At 42.9% G+C, this 19963-nt stretch overlaps 1 protein-coding gene across 1 annotated transcript in view; it reads right to left on the bottom strand.

Annotated features, from left to right (window-relative positions):
* The window catches only part of LOC106600539 (gamma-aminobutyric acid receptor subunit beta-1), a 43075-nt gene that overhangs the window by 10085 nt on the left and 13027 nt on the right, over positions 1-19963 (bottom strand). Inside the window, exons 4-7 of the mRNA XM_014191965.2 lie at positions 12270-12490; positions 2445-2527; positions 605-739; positions 208-360 (exon numbers count right to left, since the gene is read on the bottom strand). Of these exons, the coding sequence (XP_014047440.1) occupies positions 208-360; positions 605-739; positions 2445-2527; positions 12270-12490 (592 nt within the window). The remainder of the gene's footprint in view (positions 1-207; positions 361-604; positions 740-2444; positions 2528-12269; positions 12491-19963) is intronic.

The following is a 19963-nucleotide window of genomic DNA, read 5'->3' as shown; positions in this document are numbered from 1 at the left end:
ACCCAAAGACACCGACCTAAACCCCCCACATGGACAACCCATAGAATAACAAAGACACCGACCTAAACCCCCCACATGGACAACCCATAGAATAACCCAAAGACACCGACCTAAACCCCTCACATGGACAACCCATAGAATAACCCAAAGACACCGACCTAAAGCCCCCCACATGGACAACCCATAGAATAACCCAAAGACACCGACCTAAAGCGACTCTGGCCGCAGACGCGTCATAGTTGATCCAGAAGGAGACCCAGGATAGGATGGTGATCAGGGTGGAGGGCATGTAGGTCTGTAGGATGAAGTAGCCAATGTTCCTCTTCAGCTTAAAACTCAGAGAGAGCCTCGGGTAGGAGCCTGGGAGACCAAACACAGTTTTCACGTCGGAGTAGGATAAAGTTTCCCCCTAGACGCTGAACTAAGGTCAGTTTAGCATTTAGGGGTAAGATTATCCTATCTTTGTGCCTGAGAGAACTTCTACCCGGTGCTTATGTGGCAGTTACATTCTGCCACATTCTCTAATGTTAGACACTCTTAAGTGGAACATCAGAAACTTTAATTAATAATAGACTATTGTAAGGGTTAGTAATCAGATTGTTACCTGTAGCAAACACTGCTTTTGTGGATTGGATGTGGTAGTCTATAATAGAGAATTGGGGAAGTTCGATGTTCTCCACCCCAGTCACTGAATTATCACCTTTCCAGTAGAACTCGATGTCATCAGTGGTGTACCCATCTGTGAGAGGGAGAGACTGTTACATCATCTAAAATGGACAGACAGAAGGCTACCTACCGTATGTCACGGGCGGTGTACCCACCTGAGAATCTGACAGAATGGAACGCCATTCAACATAGACAGGCAGAAAGCTGCTGTGTCATTGAGAGTGTACTTGTCTGAAGCGCTGGGTCAAGTCTTTTTCTAACACTTCTCTTTGCCTGGTATTAGATGGAACAGGAATGAAACAGTCAGTTATTGGCCTTTCAGTAATTAGGCAAACTTAATTGGACTGGGTTGGCTTTTTCTCCCCTCAGACTCCTCCGCTTATCTAAAGGGAACCGCAGGATTTCAGGGAATTAGCTGCTTCTCCTTACTGTCTGTACTCAGTGGTTTTGTCTTTCTTTCCCATTCCCCATTTAATGTATGTGTGAGAGGGTCTTGGGTTATCAGATCACCCCTGAAGCCATAAGGGTATAGGAGAATGGCGTGTAAAGAAATGTGTAGACCAATATGGAGATTTTTTTAATGAGACAGAAGAATAAAACAGCAGAACTGGATGTTTTCCCATGTATCAGTGTCCACAGCTAGAAACTGGACCAGATTGTCCACAGCTAGAAACTGGACCAGATTGTCCACAGCTAGAAACTGGACCAGATTGTCCACAGCTAGAAACTGGACCAGATTGTCCACAGCTAGAAACTGGACCAGATTGTCCAAAGCTAGAAACTGGACCAGATTGCCAACAGCTAGAAACTGCAAAGTGCAAAGGTTGGACCCGATATTTCCCATTAGGGTATAAAATGAAATAAATGACAAAAATGTAAATTAAGATAATAACTTTAAGGCCACATCAGTGCTAGCAGTGTTGGTGCATCGAAGAGTAATAAACGTTTGTCTTTATTGTTGCTTAAAAATTATTATTACGCTAGGTAAATTCTATGTCATAATTAAGACAGATGACATGATAGAGGGTTTGAGTAAGGTGTTGCCAAAAGTATTAAATACATCAACCCGGTCAATTCATTAATCCAGCAGCTCCACAAGATCTAATAGTGATTTCCAGAACCTTGTCATAATACCCAAAGCCAAGCGTCCACGTCTGTGCAGATTGATTTAACTATGCATGCAGGTACCATCTATTATTTAAATGGCACTCTGGCCAAGTTTGATTTAACAAGAAACGCCAGTTTGCATTAGTTGGCGTAAAGTGCTGTATTTTTTTTCCTGCTTAATGTACGTTATGTCCTCGTTGGGAGAGATATTTTGCTACGCTTTGGAATAGATGAATCCCTTACCTGAGGCACATAGACCTGTGTAACAGAATAATGTGTGAAAATGAATGGACTGAGAGAAAGTCGTCATGAGATGTGTAGATTAAGTAAAACAGAAAGAATGTTAGAATTGTAAAATGTAGCTTGGGCCAGTTTCAGTAACCTAGATTATGCCTATTCCTGGACTAAAAAGCATGCTCAATAGGAAATCTCCATTGAAAGTGTGTTTTACTACATTAATAGCCTCAATCTGGGTCTGGAAACTGTCCCTTAGGGTTTATTCAATAGCACCCATACAGTCACATAGACCTCAGATCTGTGTGTAGGGACAAGCTTTCGTAAACATTCCCAGTATTGATAAACGGCACAAGTGAAGCTGAGATAAGCCTCTACAGTGATGTCACACACACACACACACACACACACACACACACACACACACTGGCACTCACAGCTCTCGATCTCCAGGGTGCAGTTCTGCTCGTCCAGAGGGTATCTACGCAAATCCATCATGCAAGCTGCCGTAGTGGTGATCCTGAGGGGGGGGGGGGGGGATAAAGAGAGTGATAACGAGAGAGAGGGGGAGTAGGAATGTAGAGAGAGAGAAGTAGAGGAAGGTAGACATTCTATAATTTTCTTGTATCTAGCACAGAAATGTTAAATATACCCCCACATCCCATAGGACTAATGTCTCACAAACCCTTACCATGATGTATGTCCTTACAATTGCAGAGCATACAGTATAAAATCTGTGTGAACACACATACTGTATATCATATACAAGGAGTACAGAGAAACAACAGAAAATACGAAACCTACTTAATATGTCGGTTTTTTGGGGTGTGTGTTACATTTCATAACATTTTATATAAACACTTTCAGGTGCACAGTGAAAAAGGTTGACCTAATAACGGAGAGAAATGAAAAACGCATCCTTCTCGCACACAATGACTCAGGAAGCACACACAGTACATACTCAGCATTCTATTGCACAAATCCTTCCATGGTTTCACTGGAAATTGAACTCTCTGTTTCTCACCCATAATTGCCTTCATACTGCTTAAGTCATGACTGTGCCCTCCCTCTTTGAAATGCTCCATGTTCCATCTTAATTAGCACTATGATTAATTAAGAATTAACACAAAAAAAATCCAGGCAATCGGTGGACTTTAAAATCCGTGACTTCTTCGCTTTGAGGTCTCATTTGAAGGAGCACACTTCAATTTGACTATTTTGGATTGAATTTGTGCTACACTGCTTTCATTCTTTTAGTATTGATTCAACCCAAAATGTTCCCAAACAGTGAGATTGCTGTGCTTATGTACTCATTGCGTTCATTCGGTCTCTGACAGAAAAGGGTCAAGGTTGTGGCCACATGCAGCCATGTTATTACAGGCTGCTTGCCGAGGGGTTGGCTGGTCCTTGGAAGGGAAAGGGTCAGAGTTACATCTGTTGTTGTGTTCTCACTGCTCAGAAACCACATACGATAAGAATAGGATGTCGATTTAATATTGATTTTAATGTAAACAGCTTATGCTGAGTAAAGAATTAAACTTAAAGCATAGTGTGGAGGAGTCACTGTTCATAACTAATCAAAATCATTGCGCTCTCCCAGAAGCTTGGCTGGTATGTAAAACCCGCAAATTCAGACAAACAAAAAGGTGTAATGGGTCCTCACTCAAAAAGATGTCGCATAAATTACATAAGATGTTCAGAGAATAAGTGCTTCTAACATGTTTGCACATTGGTTTATCATTGTGAACAGGGAACCATTACTGTAAAGTGTCTGTGTCCCTTTTCCACTGCATAATCCGTGTAAAATGAGAGGAGAAGAGACGTGACACACACACACACACACACACACACACACACACACACACACACACACACACACACACACACACACACACACACACACACACACACACACACACACACAGTGAGATTGCCAGGATGTGAGTCATAGCCAGCAATGCATTCACCTAACCCAACCTGAGCCCTCTAGCTGTTTGAGACATTTCCAGGGATCCTCTGCAGTTTCCCCATTTATTCTCCAGCTTCTCCTGCCGCAAAATATCATGCATCGCTGAGTACCTAAAACTCACTCAAGATGCCACTCGTTTGTTTTGGGTGACGAAACCATCGCCAAAACATAAAAAGCATAGTAGTACAGGCTAAATTTGAAATCCATCCCAATGCCCATATAGTGAGGGAAAAAAGTATTTGATTCCCTGCTGATTTTGTACATTTGCCCACTGACAAAGACAGGATCAGTCTATAATTTTAATGGTAGGTTTATTTGAACAGTGAGAGACAGAATAACAACAAAAAATCCAGAAAAACGCATGTCAAAAATGTTATAAATTGATTTGCATTTTAATGAGGGAAATAAGTATTTGATCCCCTCTCAATCAGAAAGATTTCTGGCTCCCAGGTGTCTTTTATACAGGTAACAAGCTGAGATTAGGAGCACACTCTTAAAGGGAGTGCTCCTAATCCCAGCTTGTTACCTGTATAAAAGACACCTGTCCACAGAAGCAATCAATCAATCAGATTCCAAACTCTCCACCATGGCCAAGACCAAAGAGCTCTCCAAGGATGTCAGGGACAAGATTGTATACCTACACAAGGCTGGAATGGGCTACAAGACCATTGCCAAGCAGCTTGGTGAGAAGGTGACAACAGTTGGTGCGATTATTCGCAAATGGAAGAAACACAAAAGAACTGTCAATCTCCCTCGGCCTGGGGCTCCATGCAAGATCTCACCTCGTGGAGTTGCAATGATCATGAGAACGGTGAGGAATCAGCCCAGAACTACACGGGAGGATCTTGTCAATGATCTCAAGGCAGCTGGGAACATAGTCACCAAGAAAACAATTGGTAACACACTACGCCGTGAAGGACTGAAATCCTGCAGCGCCCGCAAGGTCCCCCTGCTCAAGAAAGCACATATACATGCCCGTCTGAAGTTTGCCAATGAACATCTGAATGATTCAGAGGACAACTGGGTGAAAGTGTTGTGGTCAGATGAGACCAAAATGGAGCTCTTTGGCATCAACTCAACTCGCCGTGTTTGGAGGAGGAGGAATGCTGCCTAGGACCCCAAGAACGCCATCCCCACCGTCAAACATGGAGGTGGAAACATTATGCTTTGGGGGTGTTTTTCTGCTAAGGGGACAGGACAACTTCACCGCATCAAAGGGACGATGGACAGGGCCATGTACCGTCAAATCTTGGGTGAGAACCTCCTTCCCTCATCCAGGGCATTGAAAATGGGTCGTGGATGGGTATTCCAGCATGACAATGACCCAAAACACACGGCCAAGGCAACAAAGGAGTGGCTCAAGAAGAAGCACATTAAGGTCCTGGAGTGGCCTAGCCAGTCTCCAGACCTTAATCCCATAGAAAATCTGTGGAGGGAGCTGAAGGTTCGAGTTGCCAAACGTCAGCCTCGAAACCTTAAGAAGATCTGCAAAGAGGAGTGGGACAAAATCCCTCCTGAGATGTGTGCAAACCTGGTGGCCAACTACAAGAAACGTCTGACCTCTGTGATTGCCAACCAGGGTTTTGCCACCAAGTACTAAGTCATGTTTTGCAGAGGGGTCAAATACTTATTTCCCTCATTAAAATGCAAATCATTGTTTTTCTGGATTTTTTGTTGTTATTCTGTCTCTCACTGTTCAAATAAACCTACCATTAAAATTATAGACTGATCATTTCTTTGTCAGTGGGCAAACGTAAAAAAATCAACAGGGGATCAAATACTTTTTCCCCCTCACTGTACCTATCCACCTATAGTACGTTGATCTGAAAGCATTGGATAGTTATCTCCAATATTGCCTATCAGAAGTGAAGGCTGATCTATAACAATACTGTTTAGTATACCAATCCAATCCTTTCAGATCTAGATGTAGTCCCAAGTGGCAAGGGATGGATTTGGAATGTAGCAATACAACCATCCATGTAAAGGGCATTCTAAAAGTCCAGTGGTGGTCTGCTGTGCATTAGTCCTGGTCGTCGTCCAATCCAAGAGCCCTGCCTTGTAAAAATGAATCTCACTGGCCCATAGCCATTCTCCTCACTGAGTGATAGCGAGTGTCCAGTGAGACCAATATCTGTCAATTTCAGCCGCAACGATGTTGAGAACTGAAAAGCCCTGGGCATGAATATTCAGCATTTCATCAAACATTTCTGCAGCTGAATATTCTTTGGCTGTCGACCATGTCTCAAACCCACCAAATGCATTAGGGTGGTCTGGATGAATTATAAAGCAGCTGCAGAGATGGGGTAAAAATAGAGCATCAGCTCCTCCATACCGTAGGGGTGTCAGTAAGGGTTTACCCTACTTTCCAGCAGGGAGCTCGGACCACTATGCCCACTCCCAATCTATTACCCCAGTGTGTAACATCCCCTCCCCATCAGATCAATGCAGATCAAACACATATCAGGAAAAGGGGTGGGCTTTGCATCCGTGATGGTAATAAGTGTCATGTTACGTGATAGATGTTACGGGTGTGACTGACTGCAGCATTAGTATTGGTTTGTGTTTTCTGAGATGGCTGATGCAGTTGGTGAGAGTATTGCATTGTTAATGTGAGAGGAATCTTATCTACTGGGATGACTGATATTGGAGAAATGATGCTCTGAAAATGTCTGCAGTTATAGTGGTTATAAGATTGTAATTTCATTTAGCCAGGATAGTCCACTCAGTAACGATTGATATTGTTTTCCAGGGGAAGACGAAGGTAAAACATCCTCAACTCTATTGTCTTGCTTTAAAAATACAACAAACTGGAAAAGGGTGCTAGCTAGAGAGATGTTGTTCTGTTAAATAATCTAACATTTTACTGCGATTAAAGCTTTTTGTTTTGACTGCTATACTTCATAAAATGTTAATCACACAGACACTCTCTTTTCCTTCACATGCTGAAGCACCGGGAGTAGAGGTGGCAGTGCTGCCTAAAAATTAGTAATTACAGCAATGAATGTTATGCTGGATTTGATTAAAGGTTGAATTAAAAACATGTTGCCATATTCAATCAATCTTCATTGAGCATAACGAATAGGCCTACTGTTTGATAGCGTGTGCAGTGACCATTCAGACTGGCCATATGCGTATTGATGGATACATTAAAAACGTGAAGGTAGCGAAGCAGCAGACGTGTACACTACAGTAAGTGGTGAGGTCATTCCAGGCAGCCTAAATATAGCCGGCTCACTGTAGGCAGCAGGCAGAAGCACACTGGCTGAATAATTGTGTGGTCTGCGGGGAATAATAATTCTGCAGCATTCGAGTGTGAAGACGTCTCCCTGCTCAACGTGAAACTGGTAGAATTGTGTGTGAGGAGCGAAGCAGATGAAAGTCAAAAGTTGTCACAATGACATGCAAGTTATTTCGGGGTGATCTCGTGAGGGAGACAGGGAGAGAAGACGAGAGGAAGACTGAACGACAGAGTAGTATTCAGATTATACACAGACAGGCACTCACTCACAATGGGCCCAGACATCAGAGAGAGACATCAGAGCAGGGGAGACACTGACACTGACAGATAGCCACATGAATGACATGCTTATGGTGCGTAGTAACTGTCTGTTAGTGCAATGTAGAACGACAGGGCTGTGCTTAAGACATAACCATGGTTCAGGATGTTAGTCAATTAGTAATGCTCGACTGAGTATCATAACAATTACGTAGTCATGGTTCATAATACCCTAGCATTACATGACTACGTGTCAAAGAAAATTACAATCTGGCATAGGATATTTACGTATAAAGTGCCTTAGGAAATGACAGAGCCATACCAAAGATATATTGTTTATTGTTAACAAACAAAAGTATTGCAGCAGTGGTCAGGGATATTTGGAGAACTGAAACATCATCAGTTCCTGTAACTATAAACTGGTCCCAACAAGGGATGTACACTACAGTACAGTACCACTGGGTAACTGGATGCACTGGGCATCATTTACCTTTAAAGAGACGAGATGGGGACTGGAGATGAGAGGCGAGCGGAGCAGGTTTTCCTGGTAGTCCTCCTGGGGAGAGCAGCGTATGGTTGGGGCAGACAGGAGCTGCCAGCGCCAGCAGGGTGACTCACCTGATCCTCCTGAGAGGCATGGCTATTGCTAATGAATCTCTCCACAGGCCCGTGCCAGCCAGCACCCAGGCCACTGCTGCTCACCCAACAGGCTGACAGCTCAACTCAAACCAAGCTAATAATAATATTTTAATATATTAATGTTGTTTTCTACAGTAGGCTAGCTTTAAATGTCAATTAAAAGGATTTGTTAAAGGTACACTAAGCAATAAGACGTCATCATACACAGCGGGGCTACTTCCTGCTTACAGACGTCAACAACAACAGAATCCAAATCGGCCAAACTACTAGTATGTGGGCATGCCCACACTGGCAAGAGCCATGGCAATCTGTCCTGCTGTGTATGATGATGTCATGTTGCTGAGTCTACCTTTAAATATGCCCTTCAAAGGACTAAGGAAGAGGCTGAAGGTGAGTTGAGTGTTGGCCTATAGGCAGTTGGTGTGTGTATTGAATTTCAATTCAGTCAATTCGTGGGGTGAATTCGATTTCAATGTGTAAACAAAAGCGGTTGCATAAACATTGCTACGGCAGGTATAAATCCGGCCCTAAATGTTACCGTGATAATCATGTATTTATTGGCACACATGTTCATGCCAATAAGGAGCATGCTGTTCAGCCACCTGGTACACAAAACCAAATCCTTTGGCGTCAACCAAAACAACAAAATGGTGATACATTTGCCTTCCCACTGGGCAAATCTTATTGAATCAACGTTGTATCCACGCAATAAAAAATAAAACATGTAATGTGATGAACTTAAATCAACGTGGAAAACTGATTGGAGAATTGTGTATTCACCCAACTTTTAACCTAAATCCAATAACATGGTGACATTTTTTGTTGATTTCACGTTGAAATCATGTTAGTTGACAACTCAACCAAATGTAAATCAAAACTAGAAATTGACATTACGTCTGTGCCCAGTGGGTTTTCACCAAATGATACTACAGTCACTATTTCTATGCACCAAAAATAACCCCTCAGATTTATAATGGGCACAGACAATATGATTTTTTATATAACTAGGCAAGTCAGTTAAGAACAAATTCTTATTTACAATGACAGCCAAGGAACAGTGGGTTAACTGCCTTGTTTAGGGGCAGAACGACAGATTTTTACCTTGTCAGCTCGGGGATTCGATCTAGCAACCTTTTGGTTACTGGCCCAACACTCTAACCACTAGGCTACCTGCTGGCCCATTTATGTAGCCATAAACCAATACTTAATCAAATCACACATCGAAGACTTTCCACTCCAGCACCACACCAGGTTAGCCACATGCTCGACTCCCTCTTAGCCCTAATTAACCTAACAAGCAACATAGATGTGTACAAAACACTGCAGCGTCTTCACAAAGATATGAACCACACAAACTGCCTTTTAATCTAGACATTAAGCTCAATCACAACAACTCATGCAAATGTAGCTAATGGGATTGATTGCCTGGTTGTCGTTAGCTTCCGCTATGATGTAACCTAGCCCGAGACCTGAAGACAGATGTTAGTGCCAGATGTTAGCTTTCAGAGGTAACGACTAGATCAGAGACTTAACACTGTCCTCTTTGTGATGGGTGTGTCTCGCTGTCAACACACGTTTGATTCCAGTCAACGGTCACATTGGTTCCGTGACTCAGATCACACGCCAAGTCTCTTGTCAGCAGCTGAGGTCACTGATGAGCTGATGAGGTTAAAGGGAGATGTATCTGAGTCAGATTACTGGGTTTAACTGTGGTGACGTCATCTTGCCTGAATCTTAGAGACAGATGTTATCTCCCAGAACTACCAGCTAGCTTTTAACTCAGCCAGTTAATGAGCTACAGCATGGGGTGACTAACTCTTGCCCTTGAGGTCCTCAGTTTCCACTGGGTTTCCTTTGCTCTCTCACACTTAATTGATAAATTAATGTCTGTGATTGGCTAAAGGAGGATTACTTTAATCTGACCCTGGTAGTCCCGGCAACTGCTGGTTAATGAAAACAAAACACAAATAATGCCTTCCCAGACAAACTATACTTTTTGGCTAGAACAAACATTCAAAAGAGCACTAATGACAAAATCCACATCCACTGTCATGATTACAAGATATGCCACCCGACTAAAGTAATAAACATGTATTGGATCTTCCCTACAAACCCTAGAGATCTGCCTTGTAGCTCAAAAAAAGGATATCTAACTAGAAAAACTGTCAAGTCATCATTCTCCCCCACCAAAGCGCTGAATCCCTCTGATCTCCACTGCATTATTGACAGTGGCTGCCCTTCAGTTCCCTTCGTTAGCTCGGTGCGGCTCAGCACTGCAGAGGCAAGGAGGGTAGCATGTTTGCCTGACGACTCAAACTGAATTCCTCTGATGCCATCATTGAAGTCGTTTGTGGTGACGTCAAAATGAGGGGTGTTGTACAAAATAAGTAATCAGCGATTGGATCATCTCTAACCAATCAGAGTATCGAAGCCAATAAACAACGCTTTACCCACATGTGTTCTGGTTCTGGCCCCAACCCATCTGTTTCTGGGACCAATCAGATGGTCTAGAATGTACTTCCATTCTAGAAATCGTCGGGGAGGTGCTCAGATCCAGACTCATTGTGGAGAAGAAATTAACATGCGTGGGTGTGACGTAGCGTTTGGCGGGTGCAAGGAGTTTGGGTAGCCAGACAAGGAGCATGTAGCCTACGAGTCTACACTGTTCCCGCGCTCCGGACTGCAGGGGAGTACGGCTCCATAAATGATCTTCCTCACACACTCCAGAGGCAGAGGAGAAAGAGCAATGGCAGTTGTTTGATAAGGCTTTGAGGAATGGATGGTCTCCTTGCCTATGTGCAGTTTTTTCCAGTACAGTTGCAGCACACACACACCAAGAGATGATGTGCAGGAGCTTTGGTTGCATGCTCTTAAAACCAACCCCCAGTCTGCAAAAAAATGAAGGGCGGCTCTCATTATCACTCATAAGCTCACACAAATGCACACACAGACACTAATACATAGACACGCATGCACGCACACACGCACAAACACAGATGTTAAATTGGACCGGATCCCGCCGGGTCCGAGACCTGGCACCTACAGTATGATCCAAATGAGAACCAGGCGGAGCTGTAACCCAGTACCTTTGGTTATTGGAATCATCTAATGAAAAATTGTTATCCACATTTAACTTTCCACAGCCAACAACATGAGTAAGCAACAGCAAAATCAGACAAACCCATAGTACAATAGTTGACCTATTCAATTGTTCAGCCTGTCACATCCTATGAGAGAAAATTATATTCCTCTCGAGGCACATTCAAATTGCGAGAGCCACACAGAGAGAGAAATATGCATGTCCAGTCACTGTACAACATTCTTAATGCAGTTGTGGGAAAACACACCTTTGAAAGCAGTTCTGATGCCCACTGTTAAAAGAGAAGGATCACAGAGCTTTCTAGTGTTACTAGGCTACACTTATTTCTCAAGTCCAAGAAATTAGTCAAATTCACCATTTGAGACCCTGAGTTTTTAGCAGCGGCATGGTTTATGCGCATTAGTCCTCGCCAATGGCGTTGAATTCATAGGGAAGACGGAGGCTAAATGTAACAGGGGTCAAGTATAACAGGTAGACACACATTCACAGTACATGATCCTTAGTGCCAGTGGAATGTTTTTATGACATTCCAAGTCATCGATACATCAGTTGCTAACTAGAGTTTGTGTTCTGGCTAATATTTGGGCCCAATTGGGTAAATGCAGATGGAAAACCCCCAGCCTATTTATAGACACTATGCTGCATCAGGTGGAGTACATCAGGTGATACATAGCACACCTGCCTGATCTTATGGACCAATATGTTACTGAGCTCATTTCTGGAAGGGAAAATTATATTTAAGATGTCAGCAAGTTTCTATTTTGGAGTAGAATGTCCTTTTTACATAGTCACCAGAACTGACCTTCTCACACCCTCCGCGGTCTGTGCTTTTGTCAGTATATATTGTTTAGGTAGGTAAATGAACCCCCTTGAACAAGGGACCACCCAACTCCCAAAAATATAAGCAGACACTTACGGTCATGCGTATAAACATTTTTTTTATTGTATGGGAGGTCCTGGGAATCGAACCCACTACCCTGGCATTGCAGGAGCCATGCTCTACCAACTGAGCTACAGAGGGGCCCAAGAACACATAACGCTGATACGCACACACTCACCTGAGGCCGTAGAGCACAGTTCCGTCTGGATGCAGTCGGATCATTCTGTTCTTCACTGTGACCCCGTGCACAAAGGACTTCTTATCGTTGATGAAGTAGGTGTCAGGGACCCAGAGCGAGTCTGCCACCCTGTTGTCCAGCGTCAGGTTGAGGGGAATCCCTGTGTAGGACAAGCGCTTGTCCCTCCAGGACTGCTGGAAGTACATGGTGATGGTGTAATCCTAGGGGGTGGAAGAGGAAGAAGGGTTGGGATGGTTAAGCAATAGGAAAGTACATGGTGTATTTTGTTTGTGGGAGGGATTGGCTCTCTGTTCTTGGATGGTTCACTGTGTGCCTATTTGTGTGTGGCACTGTGTGTGGGCCAGGGCCAGAACACACGTGGGTAAATGTCCTTTGTCTGTGTGTTTGAGTGGGTGTCTGGTCGGGTTGTCTGTGTGTGTAGCTAAGTGTGTGACTGACTACCTGCATGAGTGTATGAATTAGATCAGTGGTTGCTAACCAGGGGTACTAAGATTGGTGGTACAGGGAGTACTTGAGAAGACTCATGAGACCATAGGCATACTGGTAAAATACACATGAGGGGGTACTTCAGGGGTACTCCGGGAAGAGCAAAATTCAGTTGGTTGTACAGTAACAGAAAACGATTGGGAACCACTGACTTACAGTATGAGTATGTGTGAGTGTTTTACCAATTATTCAGACGGAGTCTCTGCCGTCAGTCTGTGTTGCACTGCAGTCTCCCACACAGTTTGCACCTTCTTTTTAAAAATAACTTGGCACAACCACAGACTCTGCAATAAGGCCACGTACTGCTGAGGTGAATGAAGTTGTGTAACGTCAGTTCTTATTAAGCGCAGCATTCAGGCAACTCTCATGCCCGCTCCATTTGGCCCCTATGCTCCTTGGAGGGGCTGAGCATCTACAGTACTCTACCTCCATCACCTGCCCCATGGTCACTCCTGTCACGCCATCCGTCCGGTCCTCAAACTCTCCCCTTTCTCTATACCCCTGCGTCAGCACCCCAAACATCAATCTAACTTCACTTTGAACTTTCACCTGTTTACTCTGTTGTTCTCTCGGTTTACACTTACAGTGCCTATCATAAGTACTCACGCCTCTTGGATTTCTTCACATTTTAATTGTCACAAGTGGGATTAAAATGTATTTAATTGCAATTTTTTGTCAAATGATCCACACAAAATACTCCGTGGAAGAAAAATTCTAAAACATTTTTTTTTTTATTAATAATAAATACAACACTAATATATCTTGATTAGATACTGTAACTATGGACCCCCTGAGTCAATACATGTTAAAAACATATTTGGGGTAAATCTCTAAGAGCTTTGCACACCTGGATTGTGCTATATTTGCCCATTATTAGCTTCAAAATTCTTCAAGCTTGGTCAAGTTGGTTGTTGACAGCCATTTTCAAGTTGGTTGAATCTGTGCATCAAATTCAGTACTCGACTGAGAGACCTTATAGATAATTGTGTGTGGGGGGTTCAGAGATGGGGTATTAATTTGAAAATCATGTTAATCTCTATTATTGCACACAGAGTGAGTCCATGAAACTTATTATGTCTTATTATTTATAGAATTTTCTTTTCACTTGGTTTCTCAAATGATTGCCTCGCTTTGTTCACCAACTACTTCTCCGATAGAGTTCAGTATGTCAAATCGGAGGGCCTGTTGTCCGGACCTCTGGCAGTCTCTATGGGGGTGCCACAGGGTTCAATTCTCGGGCCGACTCTATTCTCTGGTTGCATCAATGATGTCGCTCTCGCTACTGGTGATTCTTTGATCCACCTCTACGCAGACTACACCATTCTGTATACCTCTGGCCCTTCGTTGGACACTGTGTTAACTAACCTCCAGATGAACTTCAATGCCATAGAACTCTCCTTCCGTGGCCTCCAACTGCTCTTAAATGCAAGTAAAACTAAATGCATGCTCTTCAACCGATCGCTGCCCGCACCTGCCCGCCCGTCCAGCATCACTACACTGGACGGTTCTCACTTAGAATATGTGGACAACTACAAATACCTAGGTGTCTGGCTAGAAGGTAAACTCTCCTTCCAGACTCACATTAAACATCTCCAATCCAAAATTAAATCTAGAATCAGCTTCCTCTTTCGCAACAAAGCATCCTTCACTCATGCTGCCAAAAATACCCTGGTAAAACTGACCATCCTACCGATCCTCGACTTCGATATCATTTACAAAATAGCCTCCAACACTCTACTCGACAAATTGGATGCAGTCTATCACAGTGCCATCCGTTTCGTCACCAAAGCCCCATATACTACCCACCACTGCGACCTGTATGATCTCGTTGGCTGGCCCTCACTTCATACTCGTCGCCAAACTCACTGGCTCCAGGTCATCTACAAGTCTCTGCTAGATAAAGCCCCGCCTTATCTCAGCTCACTGGTCACCATATCAGCACCCACCCGTAGCACGCGCTCCAGCAGGTATATCTCCACTGGTCACCCCCAAAGCCAATTCTTCCTTTGGCCGCCTCTCCTTCCAGTTCTCCGCTGCCAATGACTGGAACGAACTGCAAAAATCTCTGAAGCTGGAGACTCTTACCTCCCTCACTAGCTTTAAGCACCAGCTGTCAGAGCAGCTCACAGATCACTGCACCTGTACATAGCTCATCTGTAAATAGCCCATCCAATCTACCTCATCCCCATACTGTATTTATTTATCTTGCTCCTTTGCACCCCAGTATCTCTACTTGCACATTCATCTTCTGCACATCCTACCATTCCAGTGTTTAATTGCAATATTGTAATTACTTTGCCACCATGGCCTATTTATTGCCTTACATCTCTTATCCTACCTCATTTGCACATGCTGTATATAGATTTTTCTACTGTATTATTGAATGGGTTTATTCCATGTTTAACTATGTGTTGTTGTATGTGTCGAACTGCTTGGCTTTATCTTGGCCAGGTCGCAGTTGCAAATGAGAGCTTGTTCTCAACTAGCCTACCTGGTTTAAATAAAAGGTGAAATAAAAAAACATTATGGAAAATTCTGTGTAGATCAGGGACCCCCCCCCCCCCCAAACAAAACCCGACCTTTTACTGCAGCGGGTTAAATCAGGGTCACACAGAGTGTTTATTGGTAGTCTTAAACAAATCTACTTTGAAACAAAAGTATATACTTCACACATTTTTTTATTTCACCTTTATTTAACCAGGTAGGCTAGTTGAGAACAAGTTCTCATTTACAACTGCGACCTGGCCAAGATAAAGCAAATCAGTTCGACACATACAACACAGAGTTACACATGGAATAAACAAACATACAATCAATAATACAGTAGAAAAAAAGTATATATACAGTGTGTGCAAATGAGGTAAAATAAGGGAGGTAAGGCAATAAAATAGGCCACAGTGGCGAGGTAATTACGATATACCAATTAAAACACTGGAATGATAGATGTGCAGAAGATGAATGTGCATGTGGAAATACTAGGGTACAAAGGAGCAAAATAAATAAATAAATAAATAAAATACAGTATGGGGATGAGGTAGATGGATGGGCTATTTACAGATGGGCTATGTACAGGTGTAATGATCTGTGAGCTGCTCTGACAGCTGGTGCTTGAAGTTAGTGAGGGAGATATGAGTCTCCAGCTTCAGTGATTTTTGCAGTTCGTTCCAGTCATTGGCAGCAGAGAACTGGAAGGAAAGGCGGCCAAAGTAGGAATTGGCTTTGGGGGTGACCAGTGAAATATACCTGCTGGAGCGCGGTGCTGCGGATGGGTGCTTCTATGGTGACCAGGGTAACACATAACACATAGGGTTATACGCATAAAGAAATAAGACATCTGTACCGTGTCAGATACATGTATGACATTTTGAGTTTGCATCCCAATATTACACTTTTTATACATCACAGAAGACAGAAATATAACAAAACCATTTGACATAGAAACAGATTTTCTGCGAAAAAAAGAAAGAAACGTATTAATATTAATAACATTCCACCCATGAGGCCTCTAGAGGGCGCTTTGGTCATTTGACTGCATCTATTTCAATCCCACATTGTAACTCAACAAAATGTGAAAAAATCCAAGCGGGTGAATACTTATGATAGGCACTGTATACTTGAGGGATGCATAAAGGCTTTATAAAAAGCTACATGCAGTCATGATAAGCTTGATGCCGACATGAGCTATTGTTGTGTCTATCAATGGCTAAGCCGGAAGGTTAAGTCGGTTTTCGAGATAGTTTAGATAAGTAAATGAGAGAGAAGAAGGATGATGTGTCAATAAACCTGAGGTGTAATGCAAAGAGCTAATATTTTGTCTCTGCCATAAACACACTGTCCGATATCAGAGGGTAACTTTCCTCGCATATCAATTGGTGTGCATCACAGTGTGTGAGAGAGAGGGGAGGGTATGGAATGATAATAACAGAGCTGATCATTAGGTGACAGAGACGGTTGCCAAGGTGCATAAGGTCTTCAAGATCACTCAAGGTCTTTGAGAAAAAGACGTGCCGGCAACAGCAAAACATCTGTATGAGAAAGATCTCAACTGTGTTTGTTGTAATTTGGTACTGTGTTGATATTGAAAATGGTGTGCCAGATTTATCTAGTGTTTGCAGCAGTGTGAAATTACAGAGAGAATTACGTATAAATAGAAGAGCAAAAAGTAAAACATGCTGTGGGAAAGAGATGAGAACTAACATGACACTACATTTAATCACCATGTCTCATTTTAATGTTCTTTGTTATATACGGTATACATTAAATGCCATTGCCTTTGAAGATACTAATTGTAACGGTTGAATACTTTATCTATATGTTCAATTAGCCCTCTCTTTAGATGTGTTATCGAAGGTCAAGTGAGGTGTTCTCCAGGGCTCAGTTCTGGGGCCGTCTTAAAATCTGCTATTTTTGATCCACTGCTGTGGTTTGATCCAAGTGACAGCACTGCGGCATCTTTTCCCAATCTGAAGACTTGCGGTTAAGGGGACAGCAGAAAACAGGACAAACAAAACCAAATGATTAAAAATGAATGGAGATCATTTATATCAGCCATCCAAAAAGCCTTGCAGGCATTTTGATGAAACGCACTTCAAAATGCTTCACTTAACTGCTGGTAACCTTTTCTGAGGGCTGGCAGGGGAGAGTTGCATCACTCCGGTTTCTATCAGTCTAATCTGGGTTGCAAAGCTGCAGTTAAGATTCCACTCACAGCGTTCAAGCTTTCCAGCATTAGTTGCAGTTTGCAAAGATGCTTATGCAGGCATTTCAGAACATGCTTCAGGGAAATAAACTTTCATGAAAAAAAAGCTTTTTGGAGTTACATTTCCACATTTTTCTTTCTTATTCACAGATGAAGGAACAATAAGCTGGTTATCCAAGGACAAACGTAATGTTTTAAACTGCGAACACACTCAATTATTTGTCGGTTTTAAAGCATGTCTACTGCTTTTGCTTAGACCGCGCTGGTAATTAAAAAAAGTTGCTTCAGAACATTGATACTTGATAAATGCCAATACGAGATTGATGTGTATGATCAAGGCCAAGAGATCTGTACCTGTCAACCCTCCGCCATGTGTAAGTGATAACTGCTTCTAGAATGCAGATGTAACAGTATTTACTTCCACTATTACACAAAAGATGGAACCCTCCTGTAATTGAGTTGGTCCTCTCAGTCCATATAAGCATATAATCAATTAAATACAGGCTGTCATACTCAAATTTGCACAAATAAGATATTATTTACAGATTAATGACTATATTGGAGAACTTGCGAATTGTATGAAAAAAGCATGATAGATTTAGAAGGCTAATCAGTAAAGTACAGATACAAGCCAATTACCGTACATGTAAAACAATAAATAACAGATAGGGGAATTACAAATCCACAGAAACTGTTAATGAGCAGCATAAACCTGGGATGACATAGCTTTAAGTGAGAGCTGCTGCCTCATAAGGCTGGGAACAGAGAAAAGGAGGAGAGAGGAGGAGAGAAAGGGGGACGTTGCAGCTCTGTCCCTCATTGGGGATGAACATTTTCCTTGGATTCTATTATTAGAAACAGCTGTTCCCCTAGACGCCCGCTTTTCCATCATCACTCGAGCACCTCAGTGTTTCCACAGCAGAAAGTCTTAAACGTGAGCGGAATACCGTTATGCATATGAGAGAGCTAAAGCAGAGTGCCCGCTGCTGCACTGCACACACACACACACACACACACACACACACACACACACACACTCACACACACACACTCACACAGGAAGGGAAACAGGGGCAGGCGTTGCCCTTGGCATGTTTCCTCTCCCTCCCATTTCCTTTGTTGATGTATGATAGGCACTCTTTAAGTGAGCGCGCCCCTACTCCTCTCCATCTTTCACCGCACCGCGGACGACAACATGGGCTCTCTCCTACGCACGTCGGCACCGCGCTATCCCCTCTGCAGTGTGCTTCTTCGTGACCTAATTCCTCCCAATCCATGCCCATCTACGGGTTGCAGACTGTAATACATCACAGGATAGAGGGAGAGAGGGTGGGAGGAGAGGGGTAGAGATGGCGGTGCAGTCTTCCCTTCCAGCCTAGTTACTGTAAAAACTTCTGCAGCATTTGGCAATAATAATGAAAACAGTTGCTGGCAACTGGGTCTGCAGATATTCATTGGATGAATGGTGCTCATTGCATGAGAGCAACCTTGTTTCAGATTTTTCTGGGCATCATTGCAGTATTCCCTCATGCATGGACGCACACATGCAAGTAAGCAAACACACACACAAAATAACAAATGTTACTATGGCGTACAGCTCCCTCAAAAGACTACAAAACGTCTGCATCTATTCCTCTGTTCTTCTGTAGTACAATCTTCTGATCGTTTCCTATGCTTGTGTCTTGTGTGGAAATGTTGCATAGAACTTGTCCTGCTGTTACACTTTCCAAACATGGTTGGATCCCCGACAAAAACAGACATGATACACCATTCAGTCCCACTGAGGAAAGTTTTTGACAAAGGTCTCTGCAGCTTCTTCTGCTGTCGTACGTGCCAATGAAGAAAAGTCAAGCACACAACCCAAGACTCTCACCCGTCAATCAAATTTAAAGATCCCACCAAGTGGTTCTCACAAGTCAGAGGAATTACCAGCCTGCTTAGTGAAAAATGTTAGCTCCGCTTTCATTTAAAAACCTGTATAATGTTGTGTTGTATTTCAAGGTCGTCCAAGACTTCTCTTCATTCATTTACTGTCAATGAGTTATTGACCAAGATTCGATTCGTCAAGTCAATGTGCTTTCGAGACATGAGTGCAACTTGGGTGCACAGCATAACTAAGAACTCATCAGATTTTGTAACTATGTGTTACTGCAGGTGACTGACTATATTGCGATTTCAGTGGACTGAAGCTTGTGTTATATGTCCTTGGATAGGAGGAGGGTTGTGATTGGTTTAATGGTCAGGATGTACATTCAATGACAGGTCTTGCATAAAATGTATATGTATGCATACCAGAGATGGGGTCAAATTAATCTAAATTCCAATCAATTGACTAAATGAATTAGACATGGAGTTGGCTGGAATTCAAATGAATTTAACCCGAACTCAGGGGTCTATACATCTATTGCACACCTCCATATCCACCACTCCCCGCCACCCACCCACCCATGATCACGCCTTCCTGTCCCTTAAACCAATCACCACCCTC

Source organism: Salmo salar, chromosome ssa01 (assembly GCF_905237065.1).
Source record: "Salmo salar chromosome ssa01, Ssal_v3.1, whole genome shotgun sequence".
Taxonomy (NCBI): Eukaryota; Metazoa; Chordata; class Actinopteri; order Salmoniformes; family Salmonidae; genus Salmo; species Salmo salar.
Note: the sequence above shows the minus strand (reverse complement) of the source record. Positions and strands in the feature narration are given on the sequence as shown.